Genomic DNA, 18,377 nt, shown 5'->3' on the forward strand with positions numbered 1-18,377 from the left:
GCAGGTATGAGAAAAACTGCTCTCTTAATTTGGGACTTATTGTAAGGAGGAATTACGGTAACACCAAATGGCTGTGTAAAAGGCAATAAGGAGCATAAATGAGTCATGCATGGTTGTCTCATTGAACAGCATCACTCATTTAAGCACCGAGGGCCATAGCATATGAAACATCCTATGGCACACCAAGGCAATAAAAGTCCATTTGTTCATTTGTTGGGAACTATAGCAACACTTTATTATACTAAGGGCCATTGTCTGCTAGAACCAATGATAAAAGTTTTTGTTACTACAGCCTTATCTTGCTTGTTATATGGTGGTGAGTTACTCATCCATATGAAACATATGGATGTTTCATATGCATACACTGTGTCTTAAGTTAATTATAACATTAATTTTTAATAATAGGGGTTGCTGCACCTGTTCACCAACCGCACCAACAACTTTGCAACCCCCTTGCCCCACAGCTGGCCAAACCTTCATTCCTTTACACCTGATAACCTTTATTACCCCACACAACTTGTTCCGTCTCATCCAGACACAGTTCATCCCAAACCGTAAACATCTTGCCCCAATACTCAATTTAAAGGGGGTGGGTGCAGCTTCAGAGAGCAGTTTACAAAATCACCCTCTGAAGTCCCTCCAACCCACCTTTGAACAGCTTGCTTGGGCCACCTGCTACTTGTGCTGCTTGCTTGATCAGCTGCCTGCTGTTCTGTTGTTATGCTGGAGCTATCGTGGCTGTGTGGACTGCAGCTGACAACAGCCTTACTGTTTTACTATATAGAAAGGTTAGAAGTATTACATAATTCCTTTTAAGAAAGAACACTCAAGTAATAAATCCATAATAAGCCAAATCCTATCCAGTATTTTGTTTCATTTATTTGTCAACCCCTTTTTTGCTTTAACCATTAGGGTTTTATATATGTTCCTCAGAGGCTTTGGGTTTGGATACATACATTTGTATGAAGCTTGTAGGTTGTATTAATTAGCCCAGGGAAGTTTGTATTGATGATTACAATGGCCGTTTACAACACTGGCGGGAGGGGGGTGGGAAGAGAGCAGACAATTTGAAGGAGTTTAACGGAGAAGGCTCACTTACCATTTTTAGCTGTTCTGTTTCTAAAAATGTTGCTCGACTTATAATTTCAGGTTGTGATGGTTGTTCTGCAATTTAAATAAAAAAATTGAACTATCACATAATAAATTGTTAAGATTTGAGCTATGTTTCCAAATATTTAGTTACGTGCAACAACAACAACAACAACAACAACAATAATAATAATAATGTGGACACACAAAAGGAAAATCTAAACATATAAATAAGAAGGATATTCAAATATACATACTGTATTTAGCTTTAATAACAAAAAGGGAAGGGGGAGAGACGAAAGGGTGTAAGCAAAAACGACTTGCTGCAATTGTCTCACTTACTGTACATATACTGGGGCAAACTGCTTTCTGCGCTATCACACCTCTGGGTGTAGAATGATAGTCTAAAAGGTAAAGGTAAAGGGACCCCTGACCATTAGGTCCAGTCGTGACCGACTCTGGGGTTGCGCGCTCATCTCACATTATTGGCTGAGGGAGCCAGCGTATAGCTTCCAGGTCATGTGGCCAGCATGACAAAGCCACTTCTGGCAAACCAGAGCAGCACATGGAAACGCCGTTTACCTTCCCGCTGTAGCGGTTCCTATTTATCTACTTGCATTTTGACGTGCTTTCGAACTGCTAGGTTGGCAGGAGCTGGGACCAAGCAATGGGAGCTCACCCCGTCGCAGGGATTCGAACCGCCGACCTTCTGATCAGCAAGCCCTAGGCTCAGTGATTTAACCACAGCGCCACCTGGGTCCAGAATGATAGTCTAGTCTAGTTCAAATAAAGTCTATGTCTCAAAGCTTGCATCGACAGAGGAGTTTCTGTTAAGGTACACTCTGGGCTTCTAATCCAGTAATAAAACATTGATTCATTTGATTACCAGAAACCATCAATATGGGAAGCAGATTAACCATGAAGTCATAAATCCCCCCCCCCTTTAAAGATTTAAGGTTAAAGTGTTATCCCTTTATTTAAAGTTTATGCATTTTTACTCGGAATGCATCTAGGGCAGCATTACAGTGGAAGAATTAAACTTACCTGCAAAAAAATCCCAGATTTGCAATTATAATAGACATTTCTTAGTTTTAGTCAAAGCATGGAACTCTGTTTACAGGATTTTAGAACATTCACCAAGAGAGGGGAGATCAAATGCTAGGTTACAACATTAAATTGCAACAACTGGTGATATGGGAGTATTTATTAATAGCCATTTTAAAATTTATATATTATATAGCACAAATAATTTTAGATTTCTTCTGTCGTCATCTCAAAACTCTACATTTTTAAGGCCTTGCTTTGCTCTTGATAATTAGGACCAAAGGGTGATGGGAAAAGATGCATATGGTAGCAGGTACGTCAGAAAAAGACATTCCAAGCGACTTGAGGTAAGATGGTTGGCACCTTAACTGCTGAAACTGCATAATTACTGTAAACAACTGTACTGCAGCCTTTGGGGGTTATTGTTTTTATTTTGATTATGTATTTTGTGGTTTTATATTCTGTTTTTATTCTGTGAACAGCCCTGAGACCTGCGGCTATAGGGCGTTTATATAGATTCAATCAATCAATCAATCAATCAATAAGGCAATTATGACTTCTGCAGGGCATGCTTACAGGCTAAAAGAGGTACTAAGGAAAGTATTATATTATATATCTTATAAATTGAAATCATTTATATACCACTTTTCCATTCAGTAAACAAAGCAGTGTACTGGGGCTTGTCCCTAATGTTTAAGTATTCTTTGACTGCAGTCCAAAACAAAGCTATTTCTGCAAAGGGAAAGGTCTTCATGGAAAGGGTTTTTAAGCCCTCCACCTTGCTTACAGGGTTGTGGGAAGGTTGCACAAGGTCTCTGGAGGCTCCCATGAGATCTTGCGGGAGGTTCCCAGAGGCCTCAGGTGAATGTTCCAGGGCCTGTAAGCAAGGTGCAGGGCATAGAAGCTCTTTTTGCACAAGGGAAACCCTGTGGACGAGATCTCATGAGAGCCCCTAGAGCCTGGTAAGCATGGCTCTCTTGCCATTTATTTGCAATCTATGGAAGCTTGCAATTACATAAGTAAATTAAGTTTAAATTGAGATTCATCTTTATACTTTTTTGGAATTGTCACCATCATGCCTTTACACTTTGCTTGCTTGGGGCAGAGGTGAATATCTGAAGTTCCTTTTTAGACACCAGTAGCTAAAAAATTCAGTTATATGAGTGCTATAAACAGAATTACAGAACCCCTGACCCATCTGTATGGTTTATTGACATCTCATGCCAGGAATTTTCTATGTAAGGGCCACACACTAGTGAACATCCCTGTTGGCAGGTAATAAGATTACTTGGTACTTACTGAACACCTTTACTATTGTGGGCTGTTCAAAGACATCGTCCTCTGTTACGAGCATGCACACAAATCTCTTTTCATCACTGATTCTTGCATTACTAATTGATAGCGTATAATTCTCAGAGAGATTTAATCTGTCTTTGTATTCCAGGACATCATCATACTGTACAGTTTTTTTGGTTGCAGATCGGAAGGCAATAAACTCCGAAGCCTTGTTTGCCATTTCCTAGAATAAAAGAGTCAAAGTCTATTGGCGCGTTCTTATCTATCTAGTACCCTCTCTAAAATTACACGAAAGAAATTATGAACTGATTAAATTATACTGAATTTGTAAGGGCACTGCACCAACTATTCATTCAAGAGCAATACAACTGTAGATTCCCACAAGAGGTGGTGGATGCTCCTTGCAGGTTTTTAATAATAGCACCTTGGAAAATGTGGTGTCCTCAGCTAACTTGCCCCACTCACTGCTCACCCCTAACTCCACATTACTTATGAACATTGTTTAACATTATTTGAAGCGTCAGTCCCAATACAAATCCTTGGTGGACCCCACTACCATTGTGAAAACTGTCCACTTATTCCTACTCTCTGGTTCTGGTTCTTTAGTCGATTCTTAAGAGGAACCCTCCTCTCATACCATGGCTGCTAAGTTTACTCAGCAGTCTTCGGTGAGGGAGTTTATCTAGGGTTGCCATGCGTCCAGAATTCCCCAGACATAGCCAGTATTCAGCCCTTGTAAACAGCGTCCGGGCAAAAATCGCTAAAATCCGGACGTATGGCAGCCCATGTCGGCAGTGTGGTTTTTGAGATTCTACCAAAAAAAAACAAATCCCTCAAAGCTCAACATCTTTTGTGACCAGATTTTCACTTCTTGAAATATGGCAACCCTAGTTTATCAAGCTGTTTGAGAATGTACAATGTATAATGGATTATCTTGGTCCACATGCTTATTTGACAAATCCCAAAGAATTCCAATAGCTTAGTTAGATAGGATTTACTTTGTAGATGCCATGCTGGTTCATCATTCATCTGTATGCTTGGTAATTTTATCTTTGATAATGCTTTCACCAGTTTTGTCTGGAAAAAATGTTAAGATAGGTAAAGGTAAAAGGACCCCTGACCATTAGGTCCAGCCATGATCGACTCTGGGGTTGCGGTGCTCATATCGCGTTATTGGCCGAGGGAGCCGGCGTACAGCTTCCGGGTCATGTGGCCAGCATGACAAAGCTGCTTCTGGTGAACCAGAGCAGCACATAGAAACGCTGTTTACCTTCCTGCTGTAGTGGTACCTATTTATCTACTTGCACTTTGGCGTGCTTTCGAACTGCTAGGTTGGCAGGAGCTGGGACCGAGCAATGGGAGCTCACCCCGTCGTGGGGATTCGAACCACCGACCTTCTGATCGGCAAGCCCTAGGCTCTGTGGTTTAACCCACAGCGCCACCCGCATCCAGCCTGCAATTTCCATCTCCCCGGGTCCCTTTTCAAAATTGGTGTTACTTTGGCTTCCAAACCTGAGAATTGGAACGTGACCAGTCTAAGGAACATATTATTGGTAGAAGATCACAATTTCACATTTCAGTTTTCTTGGATGGATGCCATCTGTACCAGTGATTTATCCATTTTATTTTATCTTAAAGGCCCAGAACTTTCTTGTCACCATTATTTATTAAAGGAAAGACTGAGAGAGAAATATACTAAGGCAGTCCAATGAGAAGTGAGCATGTTCAATAAGCACTGAATACTGAATAACTGCTGAGGGTGGGGGAAGAAAAACCAGAGGTATAGTGAAATTGAATGGCTGGAAATCTGAACAGAGAACATACCACACTCTGACATTTGGTCACAGTTCTACTTCAATCTGATCTCACTTCAGTAGTTACAATTGTACCCCTTAAAAATCAAGAGATATCAAAAGGCTTGGCAAAACTTACATTTGCTGTGTACACAAAACAATTAGAGAAAAAAAAAACTCTTGTGGGGAGAGAGGGAGAGCTCAAAAATGGTGTGGTCAGTGGCTTTGGAGTCCTGACTGACTTTGAGGTGATAGAGTAGGGAATTGACAGGTGTTTCCTTGAAGGAACACTGAACAGGACCACGCCACATGGCAACATTTTGTTGCAAGCCCTACCTGCTGGTCTCTATTTATCACAGCCTAGTCTTCTTTTGGCCACTTTGCTGTATTAACCAAACAACTGCATTGACACTTTGGTTTGATACTAACATCAGCTTGACATTTTGCATTTCTAAAACCTCTGTGTACTGCACTGGGCTCCTTCACATTAATGCATGTACACACTCCTCTACACCTATTTTTGCAGAGACCATCAAGGAAAGTCATTCTGTGACCCTGAGCATGATATACATCACAATTGTAGGTTTTTTTTAACACCAGGGAGAACGGCTTGTTTATCCTACAGTACTCTCAGGGAACCTTGACAATTGTATCATCACTCTGCTGTGCCTTTATTAGGTCCCCTTTGTAAACTCCATGCACTTTCAGATGCAAAATGAAACACATCCATTGATTCTGTTGACTCAACTCACATTACTGTAGTGAGCATAAAATGCCGCAGTGTGTGCAACATTCTGAACATAATAAATAGATGCTGATAACTTTTTCGCTGCAATGAATCACTTTCTATAACAAGCAAATTATACATTTCAAAATTACTCAGTGCAGATTGATGGCTCTTATCTCTTATCTCCCTAAGTGTGACAAGTCCTTAACATGCATCAGCTCAAATATACTTCTTCTCACCACCAGTCTCACAAACTTGCCCTCACATTGCAGTAACAAAAACAACTGGATATAAGCTATACTTACATATTTCCATTTTCCAAACCTAAGATCATTAGGAACTTCTAAATGGCAAGGCAAAATAATGGCATCTCCGTATACTGTGTTTACTGTGTACAATCCAAGTCCTATTAAAAAGGAAGAGAAAGGAATATTTAATGCACTGTATTTTATATTTATGGATTCCAGTTAATAGTTTGTCTATGGCTAAAAACAACAACTTTTGTCTTCAAAATCTAGTAAATTTATTATTTAAGTTACTAGGAAAGGGTAAACTAAACATCCATTTCCTTATTTGTACAACATACTGCACTTGGTGGAAGATTTCTTCATGGACATTTTAAAAGAGTGAGATTAAAGTTGGCTAGCTCTCTGGGGCAGTAGCTGCTTTAGCAGTACAATGGGGGACAACAGCCTCGACATTTTGTAAAGTAGAAGAATCAGTTCAATTTAGCAAACCCATTTTCACTTATCTTGAAGACAAAATTGGCACAGTGGATAGGAGATTCATTTATAGGGCCTCTCCAGAGTAACTAACACACCTTCGGCTCAATTCAGAGTGCATTACAATTACTTGAACTCCGTGAAGTTACTGAATTATATTATGAGGCTATTTCTTTCTCAATGGAAGAACTGACTTATTTAAAAACAGTGGTACGAAATTCATACATTACAGAAACGTTGAAAGAGCAACAACAATAAGTTCCCTTTGACCTAGTCAAAGCAGAAAACATAGGCAAATGCTGGGGTCTCAGGAGTCCTCACTGCTACCAAGACTCACCCCCACCCTCTGTTTTTTTTTTGGGGGGGGGCTTGTGCCAATTTGTTTCAGCATTTTTGAGTGGGTGGGTCAATCGTCACTTTCTGCTTCTCCACTTTCCACACCCACTATGTCCTTCATGCTTTCATTCATTTTGGTTTCATTCACATTCCATTTCAACTATTTCAGTGTGCTTCTGAACAAAGGAGTGTAGGTTTATCTTTCTTTCTGTCTTCTGTCTATCTATCTATCCATTGTTTTGAGCCCTTTGATATGTGCCAATCCAGAAACCGGCACAAGCAAGTAAAGTTAAAAACGTCTACGCCAGTTATTGCACAGCAAACCAAGTGTCTGCTGAAAATTTGCTTCCATTTAATCTCCGACTCTGCTCATAACTATTTCTAGCTCGCTCCTGAAGGAGTGCAGCCTTATGTTTCGATCCCTCAGCTTTGCACAGAAAACTGCACAAGTGTGTACTAAAAATGCAGAATGACTATGTGCTTTTGTGAGGATTTTTAATAATAATAATAATAATAATAATAATAATAATAATAATAATAATAATACCCAAGGTACACACACAGTTTTCTGCACACATGCCCCTCATTACTTAATCAGCATAACAGAATCAACCATTTGGAAGGCAGGAAGAAACACAAAAAGAGACACCTACCGACATGAATGGGAGACCAATGTTGTTTCTCATATACAAATTCAAATACATTTGGGTGTGAACTACTTCAGTCTAATTCAAACGGTTGGGGGAATTGTATTAACAGCTAAATAATACTCATTTGTGGACAAGCCCTCACTGGGCAGGTAGACAAGGGATGGACTATGCCACCCATACTCTACAATCCATTTTGTTTGCATGCCAAGCATGGAAGAAGGAAAATCTTACAGAACCAGCAGATAAATGTATGGGCAACAGAGGACACTGAATGATTTATTAGTCCTTCAACAGCCTACTTGGTTGAAAACAAATAATAACAATATTTTTATTTTATTATGAATCACTCTCTATGAAGCATCATGAAGCAATTTCACAACACAATAAAACATATAAAATCATATTTCATAACAATTTCAAATCCAATATGGATAGCAACTGGGACAGAAATATCTACCTAGAAGGCTGGTTGAAAGAGGAAAGTCTCCAACAGATGCCAAAATGATGAAGAGGCTAGTATTTCCATGGTGGCCATGAAGCAGAGGGCTTCATTCTTCAGCGGCTAGCATGGAAACACAGTTGACTAGTCTCTTAGATGGCTAATAAGAACTTTTACAGGCTAGTAATTTTGTGGGCATAAGTAGTTTGGGAGCAAACACACTGTGCCAATTTACCAGAGGCATTCCTATTTTCTACTACTAGTCCCTGACAAAACACTGCCTCTGTTGGGCAACTTGGGGACATTAAGACATGCTAGTTTTCCTATCTGTCTGTTATCCTCCAACCCAGGCTGTAATTACTGCTGAATGGATATCTATTCTATAATAAGCATATCCAATCCAGAGATAAGCAGTCTGTTAAGCATTCTTAAATTCTGAAGAATGCAGACCCCCTAGGGGCCCATAAATGAACATATAAATGTAAGGATATAATTGGAAAACTGCTATGTTCAATTTGCTAACACAGAAGCTGCAGGAGCCATCTCAGGAAGGCTACTCCAGCATAAATGACCACATACATACATACATACAGCAGACAAATAATGGTTTCACTCTGTGCAATAGGGGGAAATAAGTATGAAAAAAGGAGTGTTACATAAACTCAATAATGTCCCTATTTTCATCTATGTACAGAGATGCAAAGAAAACCATAAACTGTGTTGCACTCTAATTGCCATCATAGACTTCAATTTTGTCAGCATTTGTTTAACATAAGGCAAATTATTGGCAATTTTCTCCAGCATGTGAGCAGTCATGCATCCAGCCAAAATATTTTTTGTCATATTCTAAATTAAAATTTGGAAATCTCATCAGGAGCTAAAGTTGAAAACAGTTGTTTTCTAATTTAAAGGATGCAACACTAAGTCCACTAGATGGCGCTAAAGAAATGCAAAAATTGTAAGTTACATAAAGGATCCATATAATGTTTATAGATTAATGACCATTTATCTTTTAAAAACTCCCCAAAAAATCTCACAGAGAAGAAAAACCATTCCCGAACATCAATAAAATTGTATTGCGAGGGTACAGGAAGAAGAATGGCATTTCAATTTGGCACTTCAAATCCTGAAATTCTGATACAGTGCCAAGAATAAGAAGAAACACTGTTTAGAGCCATTTCTCTCTTGAATAACATCACAGCAAAGTCTTGATCTTTTTTAAAAAAGAAAATAACACCACATAATTGTTAGAATTTTCACTGGGATGGACTCAGGTTGGAGACTGAACATTTTTGCAGCTGATAAAAACGGTTACAGTGGTACCTCGGGTTAAGAACTTAATTCATTCTGGAGGCCTGTTCTTAACCTGAAACTGTTCTTAACCTGAGGTACCACTTTAGCTAATGAGGCCTCCCACTGCTGCTGCGCCGCCAGAGCAAGATTTCTGCTCTCATCCTGAAGCAAAGTTCTTAACCCGAGGTACTATTTCTGGGTTAGCGGAGTCTGTAACCTGAAGCGTCTGTAACCCAAGGTACCAATGTATTTGCTCTCCTGTTAATGTACACTAAATGCCATCATGGGGAAAAAATGTCCCCATGGGGACATTTCACTGTTTGAACTTTCACTGTTGATCTTTTTGCTTTGCTTTCTAACAATACATTTTAACCCCTCCAAGTTGCTACGGTAACAAGTGAACACTACCAGTCAACACAGACCTTCAGGAATGTGAATGAAACCACTTTTGGGGGAAGATGTGTAGGCTGACAACAGTCAGGACACGACCACTAGTGAACATTCACACACACAGACACACACACACCCCTTCTGATTTTTTTAAAAGCACTTCAAACACAGCAAGTTTGAAAGCAAAGACAAATGATGTGTCTTTGTTTGAAAGTCTAATGTAACCAACTGTATCTAAGTGACAAAACTGAACACAATCCATGTAGCACTTTAAAGACTAGCAAATGTTTTGGGGTGTTAAGTTTTCTCGGGCTAAAAACATGCGTTGTGAGATGCAAGGACGATTACTCTTTACCTATCAGGTATGTCTGTGTACACACATGTATTTCTAAGTAGCAATGAAATGTGAACTAGATATAAACAGAAGGAAGCGACTACGAAGGACAATGTTTCATGTAACAGATTAATGTATCTAGTTATGAAGGCTGCAATAAATGTGGCCATTTTTAAGGAAGAGTATTTGCTCTCCTGCTAATGTACACTTCGGTGCACATTACAGAGGGTTCAATTGGACCCATTCTAGTTAACTAATACAGCTAACTTTCTGGAACTAGCTACCCAAAACAACGTGGTTTGAATATTGGACTATAGCAATTCCACAAAATGCAGAAGTACTTTCAGTATAAATACCCCACCACATTTTTACAGTAAGTCCTCCAACCAGAGCTCTGGCACCGGGGGCGGAGAGCAGGTGGGGGCATGGCTGGAGCGCATCCTGGGGGCATGAAGTGCTGCCTGCGGGGGCGTGGTGCCCAGCGCAGGCGGCAGCCACGATGGCACCCCACCCGGATTGTGGTGCCAGGGGCAGTGCGCCCCCACCCCCCCCGCTTCATCCGCCAGTGCCTCCAACGCAAAGAAATGGTTTTCCAGTAACTAGTACATAGTACAACAGCATAAAACATCTGTGCAGAACTTTGTAAAATAGCATGGTGGTCCCTAATGAACTAGTTTCTATCAGTAGGGAAAGGGTAGTGGCATTGCCATAAAATAGATCTGGAGCATAGAGTTCTTGGACTGGTACAAGGTGATGTCATAGCAGCCCAAATCCCCACAGTGGTACAGCAGAAACTTACCTATAAGGTTTTGTGTTAGAGCAGCTGTGCCATCCATGGATTCTTGCATAGCAGCTAAAAGTACCACCGCCTTTGGCAACCGAGATCATAATGATTTGCTGAAAGCACACATATCTCTTAAAGTGTCATGATGAGATTTTAATGATGGATGGGGCTGGTGTTTCATACTCTGCCCTACTGGGTGCCTCTTTAGAGACACTGAAACAAACCTCTATTTGCACTGCTCCAGAACTATAGCACTGGGTTCCCCTTCTATATTTATTCTTGCAGAGAGTATAAATACAACATGTTGGAATGCAGACTTCTGTAATAAATATTGAGCCAACGTTCTACCATACCCTGTTCCTCTCCAGCATATGATTAGAGCCTGGCAGGGAGAGAAACCTTTCCCACTTCAACCAACTTCAGCTGCTCTTTCCAACCACTTTGGGGTTAAGTAAATCTAGTATATATTTGGCAAACACACATAAATCTTATTACTACACACATTCAGTGTCAAAGTCCTGTCATCGAAGATATTTAAAGTATTTCTAGGGGAAACTCATTTGATGCCTTCACTGAGCCAGAAAATGTTCTATGAAATAAAAATTCAGAATAGAGGACGACACCAGGCAAAGACGTTCCTCTTCAACCAGACCTTTGGCTGATTAAACAATCTATGGCCTATTAAATGTGTTTGTGGGAGAGGGATGATTGGGTTTTGTTTTTTATTATGTTAGGTATTCTGTGTTTTGATTTTACAATTTTATATTGTAAACAGGCCTGTGAATAATGATAATAATCCGTTTACCAGTGAACAAGCAAGCTGGCATGTGTGTTCAGGAGCAGTGCTCTGAATCACCTGAACATCTAATGGTTCAGTAATTTGACCCTCTTATTCCAGTACAATCCTATTATTACTTCTCAGAAGTGTCCCACCGAGTTTAATGGGGTTTACTTCCATTCAAATGGACCTCAATACAAATTTGCAGGTTTCTCTCTGTACTGGTGCTTCATGACACTTGACACACAGACCCCCAACTTGTAGTAATACGGCCACTTCTGCCCTGTTTTCTGCAATTCTCTCTCTCTCTCTCTCTCTCACACACACATTTTTCTTTCTCAGGTAGATTCTGAACCCCTACCTCATCATTTCTGTGGGTCCAGTTTCTTCTTTCTCCCTCCACTGGCTTGCACTGGGGATAAATTCTCTTAATTAACTTGCACAAGATTGAGATGGTGGTGGACAAGTGGCTGTATCCCCAGAAATGGTCAGGGAAGGGGGTATAATTTCACTCTTCCACAAAGATCCCTTTAACCCTAAGGGTCTTTGCAAGAGAGTGAGCTTTACCATCCAGAAGCCATTTCTGGGGATCCAGTCTTTCTCTTTTTCTATTAAAGTGCATTTACTGACTATGCCAGTGCAGAGGTAAACATGCACGCACATGATTTAGATTTCAATTACTACAGGGCCTAAGGCCTTCCCATTTTTTCACTGCCCTTTCCAGTGGCATGTCACATGGAATAGATCATGAAATAGTTTTATAAACAAGCGCTGTATTCCATAGTGTACCCCTTGAGCAGGAATTGCAGGTGAAACTCGGAAAATTAGAAAATTGTCGAAAAGTGCATTTATTTCAGTAATGCAACTTATTATTATTTTATTTTTAACAAATGCTTTCTTTTGGAAATTCCACAGTAATAAAACAGTAATATTTTGTACAATAATACAAAAATAAACATCGCTATTACATTTCATTAATTACATTCCATTTATAATTGACCCACCTAATGACAAATAATTACAATTACTACAAATAAAGGCTTGACATATTTTGCTTTGCATGTCATGCATGTACCTCATATATTGGTTTCACCTTTTAAGCTGCATTACTGAAATAAATGCACTTTTCGACGATATTCTAATTTTCTGAGTTTCACCTGTATGTTTGCAAAATACAATAAAATGATGCCTCACAAATAAAAGTCTATTCAGTGTGGATTCCACCCCAGGGTCACAGATAACTTCTCCAGTAAAAGTTGTTCATAACCATTGCTGAGAAAAGAAAGAAAGAAAGAAAGAAAGAAAGAAAGAAAGAAAGAAAGAAAGAAAGAAAAAGAAACCATTTGACTGAGTAGGTGTACAACTTGTGTAACCAAGCTGTAACAAAGATGCTGGTTAAAAGGGGGGAGGGAGTATGTTTTGGGAGCAGGGCACTTTAAAATGGCATTAAAGGTATGATACACTTTGTAAACACTTTCTAAGATTCCAGAAGTGCAAAAATTAAACGGGAGCATCTAGGTCTCCTTGAGTCCCTTTTTAATAAATATTGTGGGTTGTTGTTTTTTTAAATCAGAACTGGTTCACCCCTGGATATCCCTTAGCTATTCAGATAATAGCTATTTTTGTTCCTTTTCTGTAAGCTAAACAGCTTGGCTTCATCAACAGAAAACAGTATGTTTGGGTTGTTGTTGTTCAATTGCTGTTCGGTTCCTCTTAATGGTTTACTAGCTACTGGGGGGGGAGGGGAGGAATATCAGAGATAAATTAAGCAAAAGTCCTCACACGTGGCCGATGATTTTTTTATTTAAAGTTACTTGTCTACAGTGTCCATTCCTAAAAAGTGGCACTTTGTTTGTATGTATAAATGATATCCCCACCACCCTCGAAATTAATTAGGGCAAGGGAAGGCTAAATGGCTTGCTTACTTGATGTAAATATTTTATTACCCAGTACAGATTCTGCTGTGAGCTGAAAAGAAAATCTTTTCATCTGGCTTTCCCTTCTAAACCCTGGGGAGGCTGTCAGTGCATGCCTACCTGCATATATTCCTTATTTCTACACTGGGCCATTATTATGAAGTATTTTTTTTATAAAAAAAATAATGAAAACAATTACATCCTGCTTTAAAGCAGAGAAAATGGTATTTTCAGCAAAGTGGAACGATAGTGGAAAGATAGTGGAAAATGCAGGCTTCCTGATGTAATACAAAGAAGTATCGGCATGAATGCAAAAGCTTGTTAGAAGTTTTAAAGGAACCAGGTCAATTAACAGTAGGTAATGTAATGACTGAGGAGACGATGCCTTGTGGTATTACTGCTACCACCGTATTTTCTCATTTAGAAACAAATGAGATTCTGCGGGGAACTGCCTATATTTTGGTAAAGACAGCAAGTCCTCTTCAGTTGGAGACTCTCCTTACCACCCCACCGCCACCAAATACTCCCTCTTTTTATTACAATTTAATTGTGAGAATTAGAAAAAGGAATAACAGGTAATACTGGAAACAAGTGTGCAATTATTAGGCAGTCTCATGCAGTATCTCCAATACCCTAACACAAAGCAATTTAAAAATTAAATTATATTAGGGCCCTAAAGTTTCAATTGCCTATTATGAGACAAAAGAAAAAAAGGCGGCATCCATTGTTTGGTTGAAGGATTGGATAAAATTAGAAAGAGAAGGAATTCTCGATTTAGAAGGACATGATAACAAATTTGGCTGGCACGCGTATTTATGCTATGAGAAAGATAAAAGGGGGGGGGCTTCATAATCATATAATAAGGAAAGCATTGATAAAGGTATGGAATAAATACAAAGATTTTTTAGAACCTAAAATACCATGGTGGTTGTCTCCAGTTGAGGCAATAGCAATGAAACCGTTTAATAAAAATGGAAATTGGCCAATATATAGAGATTTGTTAATAGAAGAGAAAGGTTTGAAATTATAAAGTTATGAAAACTTGAAAGATACTTTACAAAATTGGTTGCATCACAGGCATATTAATGAGCAGTTTAAAGAAGATAACAAAGGAGGGTTTAGTTATACTGTCTCAAACTTCCAAAAGGAAATTGTGGAGAGAAACATTAAATTATTGAAGAAAGTATATAACATTTTGCTATATGGAGAGACTTTAGATGAAATGGTAAAATTGGCACAAATAAAATGGGCTTAGGATATTGGGCAGTTGGAGGAATGGGAAAGATAATGGAAAATAAATTTAAAGTTTACAGATTGTATACTATTAAGAGAAAATTATTTGAAAATGGTATATCACCCTGGAAAAGATTGCAAACATGTATAAAACAGGACCTAAGATATGTTGGAGATGCAAAGAGAAAGATGGTACTTTTTCATGTATGGTGGAAATGCAAAAAGGTTAAAGAATATTGGGAAATGATATATAATGAATTGAAAAAAATGTTGGAAAAAACCTTTGTTAAAAAACCAGAAGCTTTCCTGCTCGGAATTTTAGATCATGATATAGGAGAGGGAAACTGGAGATTGTTTATGTATGCGACAACAGCAGCAATGATTTTATTAGCACAAGTATGGAAAACAGAGAAAACGCCAACAAAGGAAGAATGGCAAGCCAAGCTTATGGACTATGCGGAACTGGCTAAGCTGACAGAGAGGATACATGAGAGAGACAACATCACTTTCAAAAAGGAGTGGGAACCATTTATAAACTATATAAAAAGACAGTTTAAAGATTTGGACTTATTGGCATATTTTGACTAAACTTTCAGAATTATATAAGAGGTAAAACCAGTAGGGTATAGAATTTGTTTAATAAATCAATACGGAGGTATGGGGGGAGCCAAAGAGGGGGGAGAGGAGAAATATGGATATATAAATGGTTGAATTAAGATTTGTGGAAAAGTTGTTGTTACAATTTAAAAAATTATTTATTATTATTATTATTATTATTATTATTATTATTATTATTATTATTCTAAAAAGAGAGAGAGACAAAAGAAAGTCACTATGAAATGCACCTTGACCCTTAATAGACATCTTCCATGCCATGGAGCCACTTCTTGTTCTTTTATTTAGTGATTTCCAATAAAACTACCCTCTTTTCCCCATGTCTCCATGAATGGCTCTATCTGTCATGGATGCTTTCGTTGAGATTCCTGCATTGCAGGGGATTGGACCCTCTGGGTATTTTCCAACTCTACAATTCTATGCTTCCACTTCACACCCAGCAACTTCCTGTTGCTTTTCTCCTTTATTTGTGCTTCACCACACTCCTGATTTCAAAGCACCATTTTAACCCCTTTCAAAATACTAGCCCAAATCTATTTCCCCCCACAAAACAGAAGAAAAACAGTAACTAAAAATGCAAGGAAGTGAGCAAGCTTCCTGGTTCTCCAGAAATTTTCTTCAGGCTCACTGTTTATTTTATTATTGTTAATATTTTATTACAAGAATTTCAGTTACAAAAATAAGGTGATAATGCTCAATGTTCAAAAAGAATTGGAGGGGGGAAAGACATTTTATTGTTTGCTTGATTTATTAATTGCCTTCTGCATGTGTCTCAGGGCAATTCACAAACATACCATAAAAGCTGCTAGAAACTGTATTTTAAAAGCTGCTAGAATTGTTTTGAAAACAAAACAAAAGACAAAGGTTCAAAAACAATACAACTTACATGGATTTAACTTGTCAATATTCAGTTTTAGACGCATGGCAAAAAATTAAAAAGGGGATGGAACTGGGCGAGGTTTTGGGGAAAATGACACTGGCAACCCCACCCACCATTGAACCCAATGGGTTTTGACTGTACATGAATTTAGCTTTTGGCACACTCCGTGGAATGGAACCCCCCCCCCCCACACACACAAGTTGTGGGCTTGCTCTACAAAATGAACAGCTAAGGCAGAGACATTTCATTGACCTGGAAAAGCTTTCAAAAACAAACATGGCATCAGTTGTTTCTGGAAAGTACAGACTGTAGGCACAGTTGTATCTCAACAACATGAGCAGTCACAATGAAAACCCTGTTCCAAATGACTGTGCAGCAGACTTCTGATGTTTTTGGGACACAGTGATATACTGGTTATATAAGGAATCAAGACCTTGAATTTGGCTTGGTAGCAGATTGGTAGCAAGTGCAAAATCCACCAAGTGTTATATTCCCCTTCCAAGCAAATTAGCTGCCATATTCTGCACTAGCTACAGCCTATGGACCAACCTCAAGGGCAGAGTGCATTACTCTCTAATACGAGAACATACTATCTTCTCCCATTTAGTTTTCTCCTCTCACCTCTCTACCTCATAATATTATTTAGATGGAATCTTCTCTTTTATTAGACTTTGCATTAAAATAAAATTGCTCTAGAGTTTCTATTACCTACATATTTTTATTGCTGCCAGAGGGTGTTGAATGAAGAGTTTCTAATCTGATCATTTCTCATCCTAGCTCTTCTGCTGGGCCTTTTGTGTGCTAAAACTTTATTTAGTTGTTTGTTTGTTTGTTTTTATGTAGTTGGCAGAACAAAATCATCAAACTGTGCTTCATAGAAAAAATGATCAAGGATGTTACTTCTGAATTTCTGGAAGCTTGGCAAAAATGTGTTTCCATAAGAGTTGGGTATAACTTTGTAAAGCTACAGCCTTGGAAATTTGGCGTCAGTGATTTAAATTATCATGTATCTTTGAAGAGCTATGTGGTGGGAAAGTGTCCTTTCCAAGAATAGAGTTTGGAAAATCATGATTGGAAATGTGTTTTCCCACCGCCATCCTTTTCCTTAGATTCTAGTGTGTGCTGGTTAAAAACTGTTGATGGTGGTTTCTGATGAATAATGGAAAAGACAAAAATGTAACAAAACAGAGGAGTAATATTATTCCAGTCATTTTCTATTGCGGATTTCCTCTTATCCTGCTTACCACAATCACAAACATCACAGTGAAGGATTTTATGCCTCAAGCACCCATCCACCATGTTCTCTCCTAACTTCTATTATCACATTAAGCGCTTTTGCATTTTGAGATCAGTTCATAACCATGCATTGTGTATGAGTGCAATGTCTCCTGAAGGCTGCATTCCTATGCACACCAACCTGAAAGCTAAGTCCATTTAAAGACTTATTCCCTCTTGAATAGAAATGTATAGAATTGTTCTGCAAATTATTTATGATTCAGTAATGATAGTGTTGGAGTTAAATTGGTTTTGCAGTTGTTACTTCTCCACTGAAAATCCTTGGAACTGGGAAGGAAGTTTGGCAGCACCCTGGCCAAATTACAGCTCCCAAGAAAGCCAGATTCTCCAGATGATGTGGACTACAGTTTCCATCAGTCTTAGCCAGGACAGCGAATAGCTAGGGATGATGGGCTTTTTTGTCTAAAACATTTGGGCTACCCTGGTGGATGCTCTGACATGCTCTAAATGGAAAAGGTGCCCACCAGTATAGATATTTAGCATAATCCTAGACTTTATTTGTAAAAATGTGATACACTTCATAAAAAATCTCTAAACAGCTTAAGCAAACACAATAAAATACAACAGCAACATTAAATAAAGACAAGATAAACAAAAAATGCAACTATATCACAATTTTTTTGCATCAAAGTTGTTGTTACTACCTCTTCAGATCCTGCTAGCCTGTCTGTATTATCTACAGCAACTAGCATTAGGAAGTCTCAATGCACCTCTGGACTGCAGGTATCCAGAATTCCTAACCATTTGCAAAGTCATCCCTAT

At 38.7% G+C, this 18,377-nt stretch overlaps 1 protein-coding gene across 9 annotated transcripts in view; it reads right to left on the bottom strand.

The window, feature by feature from the left end:
• ALCAM (activated leukocyte cell adhesion molecule) overlaps positions 1-18,377 on the bottom strand; it is a 141,116-nt gene that overhangs the window by 37,133 nt on the left and 85,606 nt on the right. For all 9 annotated transcript variants that reach the window (XR_015949658.1, XM_035116770.3, XM_035116767.3 and 6 more), the window contains exons 2-4: positions 6,255-6,355; positions 3,433-3,652; positions 1,100-1,164 (exon numbers count right to left, since the gene is read on the bottom strand). Coding sequence is in view for 8 of the 9 variants with exons in the window: in XM_035116770.3 (XP_034972661.2) it covers positions 1,100-1,164; positions 3,433-3,652; positions 6,255-6,355 (386 nt within the window). In the remaining variant the exon portion in view is untranslated. The remainder of the gene's footprint in view (positions 1-1,099; positions 1,165-3,432; positions 3,653-6,254; positions 6,356-18,377) is intronic.

This window comes from Zootoca vivipara, chromosome 4, assembly GCF_965207765.1.
Source record: "Zootoca vivipara chromosome 4, rZooViv2.hap1.1, whole genome shotgun sequence".
In the NCBI taxonomy this organism is placed as follows: domain Eukaryota; kingdom Metazoa; phylum Chordata; class Lepidosauria; order Squamata; family Lacertidae; genus Zootoca; species Zootoca vivipara.